This window comes from Pteropus alecto, unplaced genomic scaffold (genome assembly GCF_000325575.1).
Source record: "Pteropus alecto unplaced genomic scaffold, ASM32557v1 scaffold121, whole genome shotgun sequence".
Taxonomy (NCBI): Eukaryota; Metazoa; Chordata; class Mammalia; order Chiroptera; family Pteropodidae; genus Pteropus; species Pteropus alecto.
The window spans coordinates 2,774,846-2,792,596 of record NW_006434369.1 but is presented as its reverse complement, the minus strand read 5'-3'; the positions used below and the strand labels follow the sequence as shown (position 1 = coordinate 2,792,596).

At 41.2% G+C, this 17,751-nt stretch overlaps 1 protein-coding gene across 3 annotated transcripts in view; it reads right to left on the bottom strand.

Annotated features, from left to right (window-relative positions):
• Nucleotides 1–17,418, bottom strand: part of MBOAT1 (membrane bound O-acyltransferase domain containing 1) — a 102,899-nt gene extending 85,481 nt beyond the window's left edge. Inside the window, exon 1 of one of the 3 annotated variants that reach the window (XM_015587288.2) lies at nt 17,069–17,418. In XM_015587288.2, the coding sequence (XP_015442774.1) occupies nt 17,069–17,164 (96 nt within the window). In that variant the 5' untranslated portion in view covers nt 17,165–17,418. Of the gene's footprint in view, nt 1–16,950; nt 16,990–17,068 lie in introns of those variants that run through there. The other 2 variants (XM_006909234.3, XM_025044903.1) reach the window with 2 other exon arrangements.
• Nucleotides 17,419–17,751: the final 333 nt, after the last annotated feature.

Genomic DNA, 17,751 nt, shown 5'->3' with positions numbered 1-17,751 from the left:
ATACTTCAGTTTGCTAATGTCCCTCTTAAAAGCTGACACCCAGCACTAAACACTTGGGAAGTTGTGACTTGCCCAACACAGAGTAGACTGCTATCACCACCTACCCTTCCACAGCATCACCTGCTACGGACAGGAGAGCAAAATACATTCCCTGGCTCATTTTACCACATTGGACAAGCCAGACAGCAGATGCGAAACTGCTTTGTATTATGATTTATTCCCAGATTTAACCAAATATTCTTGGAATCATCCCTACTTTGAGGCTGCACTTGATGCCCTTAAGCATAAAATACAAGAGTAGATAAATAGTCCAGGGTGGGAACCCAAACTTACTGGGTCCATATCCTGGCTCAACCGCTGGCCAGCCATGGGATCCTACACAAGTGTTTAAGAGTCCCAGTTTTTTTACAGGGGAATATTATTTCTTACCACGTAGGGTTGTTGTGTGGCTTAGATGATTCATATGGAGTGTTTAGTACAGTATATAGGAAGTACTCATTATAGAAATATTTATTTATAGCTCAATTAGCACTATGACCAGAAGTTGAAGGTCATATGACCAGAAATACTGTCATATGATAGAATAAATAAAGACACCTATGGCCCATAACTCCTCAAGAATTAAGCTGTATTTTCCTTTTCATTGGAAGAGACAGAAAGAAGTTACATCTTTTATATACCCAACTGGCTGATTAATAAAAAAAAATAATAAAAAAAAAAAAGCCTCAATTTCTGCTACAGAAGACAGCTGATTTTTTAAAAGTGGTCCCACAGGCAAAACCACTCTGGTGGCTGTGAACACAGCCAAAGTAACAACCCCAGCACTTCAGGCGATAAGAAGCAATGTTTACCTGATAAAAAGAATCATTCCTTTGCAAGGTTCTTGCACACTTCCCAGGTACACTAAACTTACTTGCAATTCAGCTTAGATCTCCATCCTCCCATTTCACTACAGTCAGTAAAAGTTTTCTTTCATTCTGTGTCCATGTCTTTACTTACTGTCTTCTTCTACTGTCTTTTCCTGAAGTATCCTACCTAACTCCCTTCATCCCCTAGCATCCCCAAAGTCAGAGTTTTTTCTTTCTCTTCACCATATGCTAACGGAAAACCCAACTTCCCCTCCACAAACCACCCACACCCACTCGATTGCTCAAGTATCCATTCATTATGGTAGTCCCAAGAACATGTTTAAACCCAAGATGTTTCAATGGAGTAAGACAGTTGCTCGGCTTAGACCACTAGAAAGTAAACTTCTGCAAGACAGAAAATGCACATTGCTTAAGTTCAGCACTATAACAATGAAGCCCTTTTCCCAATCGGCTTCAAAAATGTGATGGGGCTGACAATGAGGAAATAATAGCAAACAATATCTACATGTTTACTAAATAGTTTACTAAAACCTCCCCCATGGATCACCTACCTCATTTGATATTCACAACTACCACTTAACATAGGTATTTATTAGCTCGCTTTATAAATAAGGAATCAGGCTCGGAAAGTTTAAATAGCTTGTCCAAGGTCACACAGCTAATAAACACTGGCTCTAAGCCTAGAACCCCGCTTTTCACAATCCTATTCCAGAATTCTTCCCACAGTGAGTTCACAGGACAGATCTCAGAAGGAAACCCAATGTCAATTACACATCCTGGGTCTGAAATTTGGTCTACTTTTTATACAGCTAGTACTCGGCATTTTTTCCTTACAAGCAGATTTTTTCATGGATTCTTATGGATCACACAACATGCACTTAGAATTGTTCTGTTAAGTGGAGAATTGAAAGGCAGAATAGCATTTCCAAAGGTCAAAACTTAATGAGGAAATATCTCAGTGCACAGTGGTAAATGAATGGAGAGGGGTGGTACTACTGTTCGATGTTATGGGGAGAGAAATATCTAACTTATTAAACAACTATTCATTCATGAAAATTACCTGATGAAGAGCCTGAGGATTCAGGATGAACCAAAAGTCTTTTACAATTTTACTGAAAGTGACTTAGATGCATGCAAAAAATTTAATAAATCAAACTTCCAAGCAAAAAGTAAATTCTAAAGCATGAACATATACTAGTGTAATTATATGTTTTCTTTCCATTCCTCTCACTAGAAATTTCTCTAAAAACATACTCATCCCAACGTCCATTTCTGACAATATGGTAGACTCGAGCTCCACAGATACAGCACAACTAATGATCCTAGATGAAAATTAAAAGGCGTCAGTTTTTACGTAAACTTTACTTTTTAAAAGTTTTAGATTTACAGAAAAATTGCAAAGATAGTAGAGTCCTCATATATTCCACAGTTTCCTCTTACATCTCATCGTTCATTTGCCACAGTTAATGAACCAGTGTTGATACACCAGTATTAATTAAAGCCCATACTTTTTTCAGATTTCCTTAGTTTTTACCTAATGCCCTTTTTCTGTTCCGAGATCCCATCCAGGATACCATCTTACATTTAGTTGTCATGTCTCCTTAGGCTCCTGTTGGTTACGATGTTTTCTTAGACTTTACTTATTTCAATGACCTTGAGAATTTTGAGAAGTACTGGTCAGATATTCTGTGTATACTCTCTCACTGGGATTTGTCCGATGCTTTTTCAAAATTAGACAGAGATTACAGGTTTGGAGGAGGAAGATCACAGAAGTGTCCTTTTCACCACATTATATTAAGGGTAATACACTATCAATATAATTTTCGCTGTTGATGTTGACCTTGATCATTTGACTGAGGTCATATTTGTTAGATTCCTCCACTGTCGTTACTCTCCCCACCTTCTCTTTTCTACACTGTCCTCTTTGGAAGGAAGTCTTGAATGCACAGCCCACATTTAAGGAATGGAGAGTTAAGTTTTGCCTCCTTGAAGGAGGAGTATCTACGTGAATTATTCGGAATTCTTGTACAGGTAGATTTGTCTATATTTCTCCATTTATTTACTTATTCAATTACTTATTTATAATAGTGTGAACTCATGGATGTTATTTTATACCCTAGCTTATAATCTAATACTTTTATAATCTATAGACTATAAATCTATAATTTATACTTCTTTAATCTATACTTCTATAATCTAACACTATTTTAATGCTCAAATTGTTCCAGCTCTGGCCATTGGAAGCTCTTTCACTTGGCTCCAATGTCCATTTGACACACTCTCATTATTATGAGTTGCTGTTCTTATTTTTGTTTTTGTACTTCTTTACTTTCTGGAACTACAAAATACTGCAGGCTCATTTTTGTATATTTCCTGCCCCTGTCCCAGAATCAGCCATTTCTCCAAGGGGCCTTAGAAACTTTTATTGGAGAAAGGTATACGAAACCAAGATCTAAATGTAGGTGTACTCATTACTAATGGAGTGTCACTCCTTATAGACCCTCTCAGCTGACAGAGCAAGGAATTATACGTGTGTATATTAATCCTTGAATATACACATATCTATAAATACTCCCACATGTAATCACCTATATCTATATAAGATAAACATGAGTTTATATTGATATGCTTGATTATTTTCATGTATATCTAAACTGTTGGAAAAGTAAGAAAATTTCTCAGAAGTTAGAAATGCAAGAAAGCAGAAATCAGAGATGCAAGCGCCCCGGAGCTGGTATTTGCCCTGGGACACACGCCCATCCAGGTAGACTAGAACTTGGGCAATAGATACAAAACAGGCCGGGAAAAGGAGAGGTATAAGGAAGAATTAGAGGCTGTGTGTAAAGCTAAGACGTGTCTTGAAGCCAGGACCCCTTCTAAACTTCTGAAAGGCATCACCTCACTAGGGAAAAAGGCCCTCCCCACAGACAGAGACAGTGGGATATGTGTTTACATGGCCCTTGGCTCTGGGAAGAGAGACAAAATGTACAAAGACTCCCCTGAGAATGAGAGTTTGGAGGCCTGCGTTCACATGCCCTGTATGGCCAAAACACAGGGGGGAAAAAATCCAAAGCAGAAAATGCAATTTCAGCAAGCCTGGTTGAGAGTACAAGTGCCCCAGCAGGAGGAAAGGCAAACTCTCTCTAAAGACTTGTGCTTTAAATCCAGGTCTCTAAATATTCCCACAGATAAAGTACAACGGCATGAGCACCCGACTGAAAATTACCAAAGAGACCAATCACAAAGATATATTATATGATTCTATACATATGAAAGAGCCAGAGGCCAGTATACATATAGAGAAAATAGATTAGTTGTTACCAGGTCTGGGGGCAGGGGGAGAAGGAGGCAGGTGGGATTTGAGGAGAAGTGGGAACTGCTAATGGTCCAAGGTTTCTTTCAGGGGGGACAAAAATGTTCTGGAGTTAGTGTGTGACAACCTTGTAGATATACTAAAAAAACACTAAATTGTACACTTTAGATGGGTGAATTGTAAGGTACGGGATCCTAAAATAGAAAGAGAACATTAATAGGAAAATTGGTGAAATACAAAAAGTCTGCAATTTATTTAATAGCTAAATATCGGTGTTGATTTTTAGTTTTAGTGTTGACAAATACACCATGGTAAGATGTTGACATCGGGGGAAACTGGGTGAGGCATGTATAACTACTCTTAATACTATCATTACAACTTTTCTGTAAATCTTAAATTATTCCAAAATAAAAGGGTTTTTTTTTTTTCTTAATTATCAAAGAATGTGACCTATCTATTATGAAACAAAAGGCAGTCTTTAAAAGATGTGTAAGTTGTTTCTGAAAATGCTGGGGAGACCCTTGGTATTTTCACTTGCACTAAGGAGGGCTAATTACAAAATAACACAACAAAGGAACTTTCCAGGACCCTCGAGTTCAAGGCCTTCTTCAGGAAATGAGATGTATCGGCTGCTACCTCATTTATGGTTACCTAACCAGCATTTTACGGTACTCATTGCTGGCTACATCTTTAGTCAACTCTTTTATTCAAGCGCATTTACTTTTGTTTAGCAATCTACAGTGTAGCTGCTCTTATAACCATTTTTCTTGTTCTTTTTTAACTTCTCCAATTTTTCTAGAAACTGGCAACAGAGAATCAAATCTAGACACATATTACTCTAATAAATGTTTGACGGTTGCTAAGTACACAAGAGATAGCTTTCCAGCCCTCACAGAAACTCATAAGTGGCTAATTTCTAAATCATTTTACAATCCTCTACCTGCCTTCAAATTCTCTCTGCAATTTCAATTAGCTAAGACGCACAGTTGTAATTCATTATGTGTTACTTTGATGAAATAGAGCCCCACCTTAAATCTTGATGAGATGATTTTTTTTTTTAGTTTACAGCTTCATTCTGCCCTTATTCTAAACTAAGATAAGAGAACTGGCCATCAGATAAAGATATATAAAAAGACACTCTAAATACTTCAGTAGAAAGATAAAAAACACATAAGTCAACTTATCTTTTGAAACTCAATAAAGCTAACTAACTATAAAACTGAGGTAAATGTTAACTCGATATGGCTGAGATTACAAAAATAAATGTTATAATAGTCTTATACTATTATACCTTTTTTGTAAACTCCACCTCCAGGCCCCAAAGATTAAAAGAAAAAAAACCATTTTGTCTTTCTCTCAACATTTGTATAAAATGGCTCTCTGAATACAATTTCATATAAATGTTGATTTGCTTCTCTTTTGCTAAATAGCCTGCAGGCAAGTTAACACATTGTTTGGAGAAGAATGGGCAATTATCTTTTAGAGAAAGGAGTAAAAACACCTCAACAACCCTAGTAGACAAGAAATAGAAGCTCTTCTCTATGTGGTCTTTGTTCCAGAATAAAGCACCCAAATTCTGATCTTACTCCAATAAGGAGGGGGGTGAAAGAACAGAGAAGATTCCAGAGCCCCGAAGATAAATTCACTTCAGACAACAAGCAGCAAATGCACACATTTCATTGGAAAAAAAACAAGAAAGTAAAATCAGACACAACCCTTTTAGCTATGAAAATTGGAAAGGAGTCATGGTTTCTGGGCTTTCCCCTCAAAAGGTGTTTCTTTACCATCAAAAAATCAAACCTTCTTTGCTGCTTAGAATCACAGAATTTTAGAGCCAAATAAGTCTGAAAGAGCATCTTTTCCACCAGATGTGGACACCAAGAATTCTGGAGACCAAGCTAGTTAGAGGCAGAGCTACTTTCACCCCTGAGACAGAGGGGACGTGGGAATCTTTAATGTCTTCATGCCTAAGCCAGAGTGTACTTCTCTTCATCAGAGGGGAAACTGGGAACAAACCCCAGTCTATGCCTCCCAGAGCTCAGTGCTAAACCCCCCCACCCCATATATGCCATGGTGACACCCCCTGCCCTCTGTATTCCTGGGGAATGTGAACAGAGGAGGCCGTGCCATCATAGGAAGACCCCTTTCCAGTCCCCCAACCCACCACCAGCAGCATTTTCAGCTTTCGCTAAATGACAAGGCAGTTCCTAGAAGCACAGAAAGAGAGCTCCCAGGAAAGGCAGAGAGGAAGTCAAATGTCACAAGAGCTCTGTGCAGATATGAATCAATCCCTAAGAGACGCTGTTAAGTTTACCAAAAAAAAAAAAAAAAAAGGCAAGGAGTAGAACCACACACTATCACTCGTGTTACAAAAAAGACAAAACAATTCTGTATGCATGTGTGCATAGCCTATTGCTAAAAGGATGCCATTGGATTCCACTGGGGAGGGGATATGGGCATAGGGGAGAAAGTGGAGGAAGAGACTGGCCTTTCATTATATCCCCTTTTCTGTCCCCTTTTCTGTCTTGTGATTTTGATTCTAAGTAAATAAGCTACTTGTCAGAAAAAAATAATCTTTTAAACTGTATTTATACAAAATAAAAACCAAAAATTTTAATTTTTTAAATTTTAAATTAAAATAGGTAAATAAAAATTTTAAATAAATAAAATAAAATAAAAACAAAGACAGAGCAAAAATAACACCAGGAGAAAAAAGTCTTTGGAACAAACCTGTCTCAACCCAGTGACACTCACAGTTAAACCACTTCAAGAAATTTCACAAAATGACTTTTGAATTTAGCAACTTCCTGTATGCCTTAGCAACCTTTTGCTGTGTACTTTGGTTGACTGTTTCGAATTGGAGATACAGAACGATGAATGAGACAAAAGGGAAAGGTGTGGAGGTAATAAAACAAACCACCGCCTTTTTAAATTACTTGTTTGAAATAAGAATTTAGAACCACCTGAACCGAAACTTTTCAAATGTACCCTTGCTCTTTTTCAACTCGACTAGAACCTGAGCTCTGTGTTGTTATTATGGTAAATAAACCTGAGAATGGAATATTTGTAATGGTATGATGGCTGGGAAATTCCAGCTCTATGGGCCCAGATATCTTTATTCAACACTAAAACTGCCTTAATGTTACTGTGAACTTTCAAAAGCATTACTGCAAAACCAGATCAGTGGTAACTCATAAAAGACTAACCACTGATATTTTTAAAAAGTTATAAGCAGAGCTCCACTAGTACAAAGTCGGTAAATGCTTCACCAAGTACACAGTTTCTGGATAACTAAAACACACATTACAAATGGGTTAATGTATAAATGAGTTCATCTGTGGTAGATGGTGACGTTTCTTAAGCCCAAAGGGATAGCAGTTTTTTAATAAAGCATATGTTTAATCAGTATAAACTACTTGAAGTTACTTTCCCAACTGATTACTCTCCAGCCTTGTGCTATTCTGGCAAAACTACCAGAAATTGTTATTAAGACTGAAGCAAGTTTTCCCTTTATCTTGTATACTAAAAGGGTTGACTTACTTAAAACAGAAAGCTTCTGAAAATCATGCAACCAAACACTGTTATTAAATTACATTCTGAATTTTTTTAACAAGTTGCTGCTACAAAATATATTTCCAGAATGTATCTCCTTAAATATAATCTTTTCATGAAATTTTCTTCATAAGTGCAATTTGGAGGCCCTGCTGCACAGTACTCAGGAGGGCTTGGATACATGGCATCTTGTATATGTGTTGACTTTCAACTGCTAAAAGAAATTTCTGCATGTTGTTCACATAAACCTGAGACAATTGGTCCAAAAATGATATTAATATCTGCACTTATAACTGCACGTGATGAATACATCAACTCCACATAATAAAAATGGGAATGGGTTAATATTTAAATAACACAAGATTAACATTTAGCTATCAGAAATTGGACAATTAACTTTCAAATCAGAAATTAGAACTATTCAATCTGTAATGCAAGTTCCATAATAAACAGGTCTAACCAGTTAGTAAAAAGAACTGTCTCCCAATTTTATCTTAATTTAGTCATTCATTTCAACGCAAGAATGTAAATTAAATTCCATTTCAATCCAACAAACATTAATTTAGTTCCTACTTCGTACAAAGCATACAAACATAACTCAAATTCATCCTTAGTCACTACCCACAAAGAATGTTCATCTCTTCTCCAGTCTCAGTACCTTTGTTCAAACAGCTTCCTCTTCCTGGAATATTCTGCCTGTCCTGCCTGGCCCCACCCCAGCACTTTCCCCTTCTCCTTCTAAAGCAGCAGCTCCCAGGAAGTCTTCCCAGCACCCTCCCAGGACAGGCCCGCAGGTGCTGAGGCCCTGTGTCCTCAGACAATGGCATGTGCACATGTCTACAGGCGCATCGAGCATGTATAATACCAGGTTTACAGGTAATACGATAGTTAATCAGTGCTTACAGGTTTATCTCCCAGAAGGCACAGATCCTCATTAATCTCTGTATCCCCATTCTAGCTCAATATTTGGCATACAGTGTTCAATAAGCAAATACAGTCATGCACCATGTACCAATGAGGACCCATTCTGAGAAACGCATTGTTAGGTGATTTCTCCGTTGTGCGAACATCGTAGAGTGCACTTACACAACCCTAGACTATGTGGTATAGCCTAGTGCTCTTAGGCTACAAGTCTGTACAGCACGTTACTGTACAGCACGAGGTTGAATCAAGCACAAGAAAAATGATGCACTCAAGAGATATGATAAACACAATGTGGATGAGGCATACCGTTCTACAGCAAGCTTTTTCTTTACAAGTAGAAAAGTACACTCTAAAGTAACAATAAGTGCAGTATATTAAATACATAAACCAGTTAACATTGTAGTTTATTATCATTATCAAATAGTATGTACTGTATATAATTGTACGTGCTGTACTTGTATATGACTGGCATCGCAGTAGGTTTCTTTATTCTGGAATCACAACACGTGAGTAATACATTACACTATGACATTACAATGGCTACAAAGTCACTAGGAGATAGGAATTTGGGGGCTCCATTATAATCTTATAAGACCACGGCCGTTGACACCAAAACCTCAGTATGTGGCACATGACTGTAGATGAGATAATGTATGCAGTGTAGCTGTCTGAGTGCCTGATAGCATAAGCATTCAATACATAGAAGTTTGGGTATCAATAAACCAAACAGGTAAACTGAGGCCAAGTTGTGAAGGGCACCTCTTGCTCCACGACAGGAAGGCTAAAGCTACAGGACCCACTAGGCTTCTGCTTGAAATGCCAGGAAGTATAGGGCTACACTTCCACTTTCTCTGCCCTCCCTTCAATTACTGCCAAATCAAGCCACCAGATCGTGACACCAGGGAGCACTTTCCAGACGGGCTGGAATCATCCAGGGTCTACTAGAATGGAGACTGCTCATCCTCTTGTTCTCTGTGCACGAGTCTTACAGAGCTGGCCTAAGGGATGGTCCCCAACTCCACCAGCCCTTTCCTCTCAATTCTGTGGAATTTGGGGTTTATATCTCACACATCTTACCCTTCGATGTTGTGTGGCCCCAGGAAAGACCAAAATGCCTGTGGCCTTATCAGATCTCTGTGACCCCAGGGGATGCACCCCTACCTGCCTAGAACCCTCCCACTCATCCCAGACTCTCAGGGCCAGCATGCCAGGTCCACTTCTCAACTTGCAGCCATGTGCGGCTCCTGACTTTCTTCTCCTCCATGCTGACTCATCTTCATGCTGACCTTCTCTAAGCCCTCCCACTGCTGCACTCAAAAACATCAGAGCCTTCCCAACTCTCTCCTTTCATTCTTAGCTTAGTAGGAGAACTGTTGGCCTCTAGGCATTTTCTTTCACATTTTATCATTCAGCAGGGGGCAGGGCAAGTAGAGAGAAGAAAGTCACTGCTTTTCCCAACTCCCCATCGCTGCTTTGGAACATGTTTCTTCCATCATCCTTATATAAAACCTTCCCTCCTTCCTGATTCTACCCCGACTCCTTACATTGAGATGCTGCCTGCAGAGCAGCTGGCTGTGTGCCTCATAGCGTGTCACACCCTCTCTGGTCCTTCACGTTCTCAGAATCTACCAACTACACCGGCCTAGAGAGCTTAGGTACCACACAATTTTTTTCTCTGTCACCTCACATCCTCAAATTCAACGGGGAAGCTTCACTGTTTAGGAGAACAGTCTATCAAACCTCCAGTTCCTTGGCTTGCTAAACCAAACTGACTTTCATCCCAACTCCCACAGCCACATCCTGACTTTCCCCACCTCCCAGAAAAGCTTCACTGGGAATATTCAACATCCAAGTCCCCAGGTCTCTCATTTCCTCTGCACCTGCTCCTCAAAGTCCCTCAGTCTCTGAATCTCCCTTTTCACTTCCATCACTTCCAACTTCTTGTCAGCATTTTTCAACACCCTTACTTCTTAACTTTCCAACAACCTTCTCTGGAAACATCCAACTGTCTGTTTTACTTTTGTTCCTAAAAGGAGTTGCTGAACAAGAAAAAGCGCATATTGATATAAATTCATGCCTCGAAGAGTCTATGATTTTCAGTGGCCTCTAAGAGTCTATGATTTTCAGTGAGTTGATTACACTCAGCCACCCATTAAGCTGCTCCGATCAGTTCTTTCTCCACACCCCCACTCCATCCCGTAAAGACTACTCTAAACCTTCATTCATCCTCAAAACCCCCGCTCCTACTTATCCCTGCATCCTTTAGCCATGACCTCCTGCACCACTTCACAAAATGAAAACCCTAGCACAACCTAAACCCTTGACCACCTTTTCTTTGGTGGTAGCAGTGGCTCTAAACTTTAGTTGTCACGAGAATCAGCCGGGGACCACTCCATCCTAATATCTGGAGTCACTTGCTCTGGGACAGATCCCAGCAACATGCATGGCAATAGATTCTAATGGATCATAGTCTGTGAATCAAATTTTGAAGAAAATTAGTCTACAGCAAGGGTCTACACTCTCTGGCCCTCTAGTTAAATCCGGCCCACTGTCTATGATTGTGTGGCCGGCGTATTAAAAACGTGTTTTACATTTTTAAAGAGTTGAAAAAAACTCAAAAGAAGAAATTTTCACAACATATGAACATTATATGAAATTCACATTGCAGTGTCCATAAATAAAGTTCCACTGAGAACACAGCCACGTCCATTTATTTACCTGTGGCTGCTTTGATGCTATAACGGCAGAGTTGAGTAGCTGTGACAAAGATTGTACGGTCTTCAAAGCCGAAAATATTTACTGTCTGGCCCTGACAGCAAATGTTTGCCAACCCCTGATCTGCAGAATAAAGTGTTAAATACCTCACCAGAGCATTTCAGCTTCCTGGTGATGTGATTCCTGCTTAATTCTCCAACCTAGAGTCTTACAGTCCACACAACTGCAGCCCACCCACCATCCAATTCGGTGGACTCTCAATTTCTTGAATTAAAACACAATTTCACACTCCACACCTCTTCACGTGCTATTCTTTCTAATCACTTTGCCTGACAAATTCTTCTTCATCTTTCAAGACCCAAGTGCTCCCCCTCACCTGAGATGCTCTATGATAACCATGCCTCATCCCCTTCCACTATGCTTCATTAATCTGTATCCCACTTATCTGTCTAAAGCAGTGGTTCTCAAATTTTCAGGCACAACAGCACCAACTGGAGGGCTCATTAAATCACCTGCGGCTGAGCCTGTCCCCAGAGTAACAGATGGGGTACCGGGCTGAGAATGTACTTTTTCTAACAGGTTTCCACGCTGATGCTGCTGGTCCAGGGACTACAATTAGCAACGCCACTGGTTGATATATGTGTCCTCCACCCGACAATGAGTTTTTGGATGATGGGCCCTATTTTGTTCATGTTTGAATCATCACAGCTTAGCAGAGCCCCAGGAATTCCTGGAACACATACAAACTCAATACTTGTTGTTTTTGGTTTAACCAAATTATCTTCCTCCCTGGAGGTGAATCATTTTCATTATCATACAATAAAGAGGAAATTAAGTCCAAAGAGGAGGCCTGACATTGCAGGAAGTGAAAAGAAGTGGCTCTCTGCTAGACTGATGTCCTGTGGCCTGCCATATGCACCCTAAACTGGGGTGAACCAGAAAGCCCCAGGGGGAAGAGTGGGTACAGCCAGGGGGCAGCATCATTCAGGGAGGATTGGGGAGTTAGGTGCAGGACCCTTCCTCCCACAAAGGCCAGTCTACTGTCCACTTTAAAAACAAGGCTCTACATAATGAAGTTTGATAATGTACATCAGAAACACTGGCATATATTGTTCCTACATTTATTGAGTACCCACTATTTCCTTGGAATACAAGGAGGGATAAAACCTGGACCTCAAAGAGACTTTAAACTAGTTTGAAATTCAGCATATAAACCAGCAAGATAACTAGCAATATAAGGTAATATTTACTAAATGGCACATGTAAGCCAAGTCAAAGATATACATAAATTCCACAGGAGTCTTATGTGTCCTATGGCTTCCCTCCACCAGGGTTCCATCTACAAACCTCTATTAGCACTTCACAGGTCTGTCATGACACTGCACTTATACACTTATATGGGCTCCTTGTCTTCTCTGCTGGTATATAAGCTCTTCTAGAATGAGGAAGACTTTGACCTTGATTGTTTTGTCCTTATATTTCTACCACCTGGCCAGGTACCTGGCACTAATAGCATTAAATAAACATTTAATTGATTTAATCATGACCGTGGAATGTGAGCTGAGCTTTTAAGGAAGGGCAAGACTTAGACAAGAAAAGAAGTAAAGGTTGGGCTTTCCAAGAATGGACAAGGGAACAAACCAGGTGACTAAAAGCTCCAGGCAGGTAAAGAAACTTTGTGGTCACAGGCCCTGGTGGAATAATCAACCTTATAAACTGTATCACGAGCTTACATTAATAGTCTTTAATTAATTTCTAATGCTTTAATCTCAAAATCGTTCCCTGAATTCTTATGTCCTTTCTATTTTTCCCTTGCCTTATATTCTGCTGATTAAATTAGGGAGGAAGGAAGGGAGGTTGTGGGGTGGGGAAGGAGGGGAGAGAGAGAGAAAAGAATATATATCCCAAAGAATCCAAATTTAACACTGAATTGATATTTTATGCAAACACAAAATCTGTGGATGCCAGTCAGTAAAAATAGCCTTAGCACCCAGAACTCTCCACCACCAAAGTGGAAATGCCTTAAAGCCGAGAAAGTTTCTTTCTCACCTTTCACAGCTCCTAGGACACAACCGTGCACCACACAAATTAATAAGGTCAATATGGCATCCATCCTAGTAGCTCAGTTGTTCTTGCAAACTTAGAATGCTCTGGTTAAAGACAGACAGCGTCACACTCCACAACCAAAACAAAGTGGACGGAGCATGAGAAGATGATTTAAACAAGAAATAAAATAAAACATTCATCCTCCATTCCTTGATTCCCCCCTTAATGGGAAAAAGAAGTTCTTACTTAACTTATTCTGGGTAAGTGAAGCTTTGTATCTGAATAATCCTACTAATTGTCGGAACTCCGTATTTGCTGGACAGAGACTCACTTTTTTTTTTTTTTTTTTTTAGCAATATACTTGGGAGCTCTTTTATTTTATTTTATTATTTTTTTATTTTAGTTTTTTCATGGTGACATTGGTTACCGAAATCCAATAAGTTTCAACTGTACACTTTAACAGTAAGGTATATATATATTTACACTGTGTGTTCACCTCCCGTAGTTAGATTGCTGTCACTACATATCTGACCCCCCTTTACCCTATCTACCTCCCCCTCTCTCCTGCCCTCTGGTAACCACTAGTCTATAGTCCATGAGACTCACTAATTTAGAAATGCAGTTTCAACAAACTCATCTTTGAGGTACCTATGGAGGCTCCTAAGTCATCACCCATTTCCTATGCTCTATCTGAATCTCTGTGCTCTATTTGTTTCTAATTAAATAAGATGATTTTATATTTAACATCTTTCTTTAGGAGGAGATCAGACTAGTAAAAGTCCCTGGAAACTAAAACCATAGATTTTTTTCCTCAGAATTGTCACAGTTGTATACAGGCTTCCCCCAGGAGTTAACGGAACAGGTAAATGGATTATCAGGTGAAAAGTAATAAAAAAGTTATTCACTCTCATAGTAGAATAACGGATATTACAGTTTTTGCAAATAATAAACTACTTAACACATGGACACCTATAAGCCAAAGATATTCTCAGAAGTGCGCTTAATTCAAATATTACAAATGTATGTGTGAAATGTTAAGACATTCATTAGGAAAAAAATTCAGTGTCTTTATGTGGCATAGGAAGAACTATTTGGGTAACTTGAGGTATATGTTTTATAATTTTTAGCATATCACAGGCCAATAAAAAAATCGCTCTTTAATGGGACAGGAGCAAATGTTTATCAAGGACTGAACTCTTACCCTTGAATTCTCCTCCAGGTCTGTCTAGAGCTTTCCCTTCCTCATTCTGTGCCCTTGGACCCCTGCAGACTGCATTATCCAGGTGCCCCAGGCCAGCCACCCTCGGGGGGCCTGACCACTGTAGGGCACCTGGCAAGAAATAAAAGGACTGTGAGGTAGGAGAAGGGCTGAGGTTCTCTCTAGGCACAGGTTGGGTGCAGCTCTCACTGGGCAGTTGCAACAGGACTTCCAAACCTTTCCCCTTCAGTGCCCAGGTATTGGTATCCGATCATCCTTTGTCAGTTCCCTTAATGTTGCCCACATTCCTCTAAGTAGTTCATCAAAGTTTCTTCATTGCAACCCATTGAGTTGAATTCTGTTTCCTGCCAGAACCCTGTCTGATACAAGGATCTCCCTAATGTGGGGCATTTTATGTCTATAAAATTTCTCAACTCCAAAACGTAGGTCTTAGTGCCATCTCTCATTTTACATATGAGGATGCTGAGGCTCTGAGAGGGTAGAGTATCAGCCATGGTCACAAAAGGAAGTCTCCTGGCAGAGCAGGAATTACACCCAGGTCAGTCTGACATCTAAGATCTTAAAAAGCCCTTGAAAGAAACATCGAGTTTGCAAACTCTCAATCCACAATTTAGCCTCAAACCACATTATTTATGGTCTGGGATTTTCCCTGAGTCTAAAATAAGCTAGCTGGCACACTGCCCTATATGTGCTTCTTCCACCAAAAGTCATTCAGATTCGACCCTGCTGGACAGTGAATGGGCTGTCCTAAGATCTAAGAGATAACAGGTGCTCCCTCCTTGCCCATTACCCACATTCTTCCTTCAGTTCATCCCAGAAATCCCTACCTCTCCACCTTAAATGCCCCTAAGGCTCTTTCGCTCTCTCTTACACATTAAAAACAAGGTTCCTTTAACAGAAATCCAGGAGACTGGGGATGCAGTTAAAAAACAATAACATCATACAAGCACCTCCCAGCTGTAACTCACCAGTTTCCATTAACAGTCTATCTTTTTTCATACACAAGGCCCTCCCTGGATTCCTCTCTCTAGCTGTGCAGAATAGCTTAAAAAAGAAAATGCAATTAAAATAAATTCAGGGGGTGGGGAGTGGGGTTAAGAACAAAACAAACTCCCCTTATGAGTTACATTCATTTCAGGGCTAAAGACTTAAGCTCTTATTTCTGTCTTTGCCTAGGTTCCTGGATCTCTCCCATCATCACTACACACAAAAGAGTAATTTATAAAAGCAGGAGTTAGCATCTGATACCTCTCCCAAGTCCTTAACTTTCTAGATTTAGCAACTAACTGATAAGAAGACAGTGAGATGAGAGGTACTGAATCAGATCCTCAGAGGGAGCCAGGTAAATGGTTGGCTCAGTAAATAGTATCTGAGTAGGGAAACTGGCCGGCTTTCACTTCTCCATTGCTGAAAGAATGTGAATGGAAAGAGCAGCAGGTATGCTCTTGTTTGAGAAACAAACAAACAAAAAAGTTATGTAAATATAAAATTACATATATAAATATCACTAGTGAGAGGTGAGGAAGAAACCTGGGCAAAAACTGAGCCATGAAACAGGCAAGAGTGCAGTGGGCCCTCCAGCGGGCCACAACCCGATTCCATTTAAATCAACCCACATTTACTGACTCACATTTACTAAATACATGGCAGATCAAGCCTGCAGCACCTAAAGGGGACATGGAAAGGAGTAAGACGGCCTCAACTTTCAGGAAGATTTCTTACCAGAAATTACTGTTCTTTATTTCCATTTTCAATTTTAACGGTAGCAGACAGCACCGGACAGTCCAAATAACCTCGACAGCAACCCTCTTGTCCCACTAAAACTGCCCTTCTCCGGAGCCTGGAACCTCAAGGATAAAGGAATAAACTAAGGTCCTCGGACAACGATAGTGTCCAGCGTCCCTCCTCCTTTGCCGATGGACATCACACATGGTATAAAATAAGTATCACTCTAATTTGACAAGTCTCACTGTTTACGTCTAAAACCAGATCTCTCATTCGAAAGCTAAATAGGCTGTAATAGGCCTCTAGATTAATCAGGAGTATTTTTAAAGTTGGATCATCTATATTAAAAATAATAAAGACTTGACTCCACTGATGGAAGAAACTGATTCATCAATCAGAAGACTTTAGAACTTAATAATAGGAAACAAGGCAACCCAAAACTTTAAAAAAAGTTCATTCGAACTTGTCGTACAAAGTATCTTTTTTTCTCCTCCTATCTCGACACTTAACAGGAGAAAAACATAAACTTCCCCCACACTTACAGGAGAAAAACATAACTCAAAAAAAAAAGAAAAGAAAGAGCCCACCTGTCTAGTTTGCAGCTGTAACATCTGCTATGGGGGCGGGGGCAGAGGGAGATAACGTTTCCCGGGTAGGCTCCGCGCCCGGACTTGAGGAGGGGTCCTGCCTCCCCTCCGCACTCACCTGGTCGAGCGGGATGCCTAGGAGCTGGCTGAGCGGGTGCAGGCAGGTGGAGCCCGTGGTGCGGTAGGAGAGGCTGGACGGCGGCTCGGTTGCCATCCCGCATCTTCGAGAGGCTGCTGCCCCCGCCCCGGCCCGCGCCACTCTACTGGGCGTCCTCCCGCCCGAGTGTTCGTGGGTGGCCGCCCCGAGGGGCGCGCGGCCGCCTCACTCCCGGGGACCTAGGTGCGAGGAGGCGGGGGGACGCGACCCGACACCAACTCCAGGGGCGCAAACTTAGCGTTGGCGCTGCGGCCCGGGCGCCGTGGGAGGGCCGCGCCGAGCGCGCCGCTTCCCGCTCCCTCCTCTCTGCGCTCATTGGCCCGGCCGCCGGGACGCCCGGGAGGAGGGAGGGAGGCAGGAAAGTGGGGACGCGGAGCCCGGCCCCGAGCGCCACCCGGCCCGCCCAGCCGGGCCTGAACTCGGGCGGCGGGGAGACGGAAAGCGACGCGGGCGGGAGTGCTGGTGGAGCGCGGCCCCTGGGGCGGGGAGGCGCCTCTCGTCCTCCTCCGAGCTGGACGCCCCGTCTCTTCAGCACACGACGCGACCTCCAACCCGAGTCACCCAGGCGGGCGCCTTTCTCTAGAGCGCACCCCTTGCCCCACCCCGGTCCCCGCCCGGGCTAAGATTTCCTGCGCTTTCCTTTA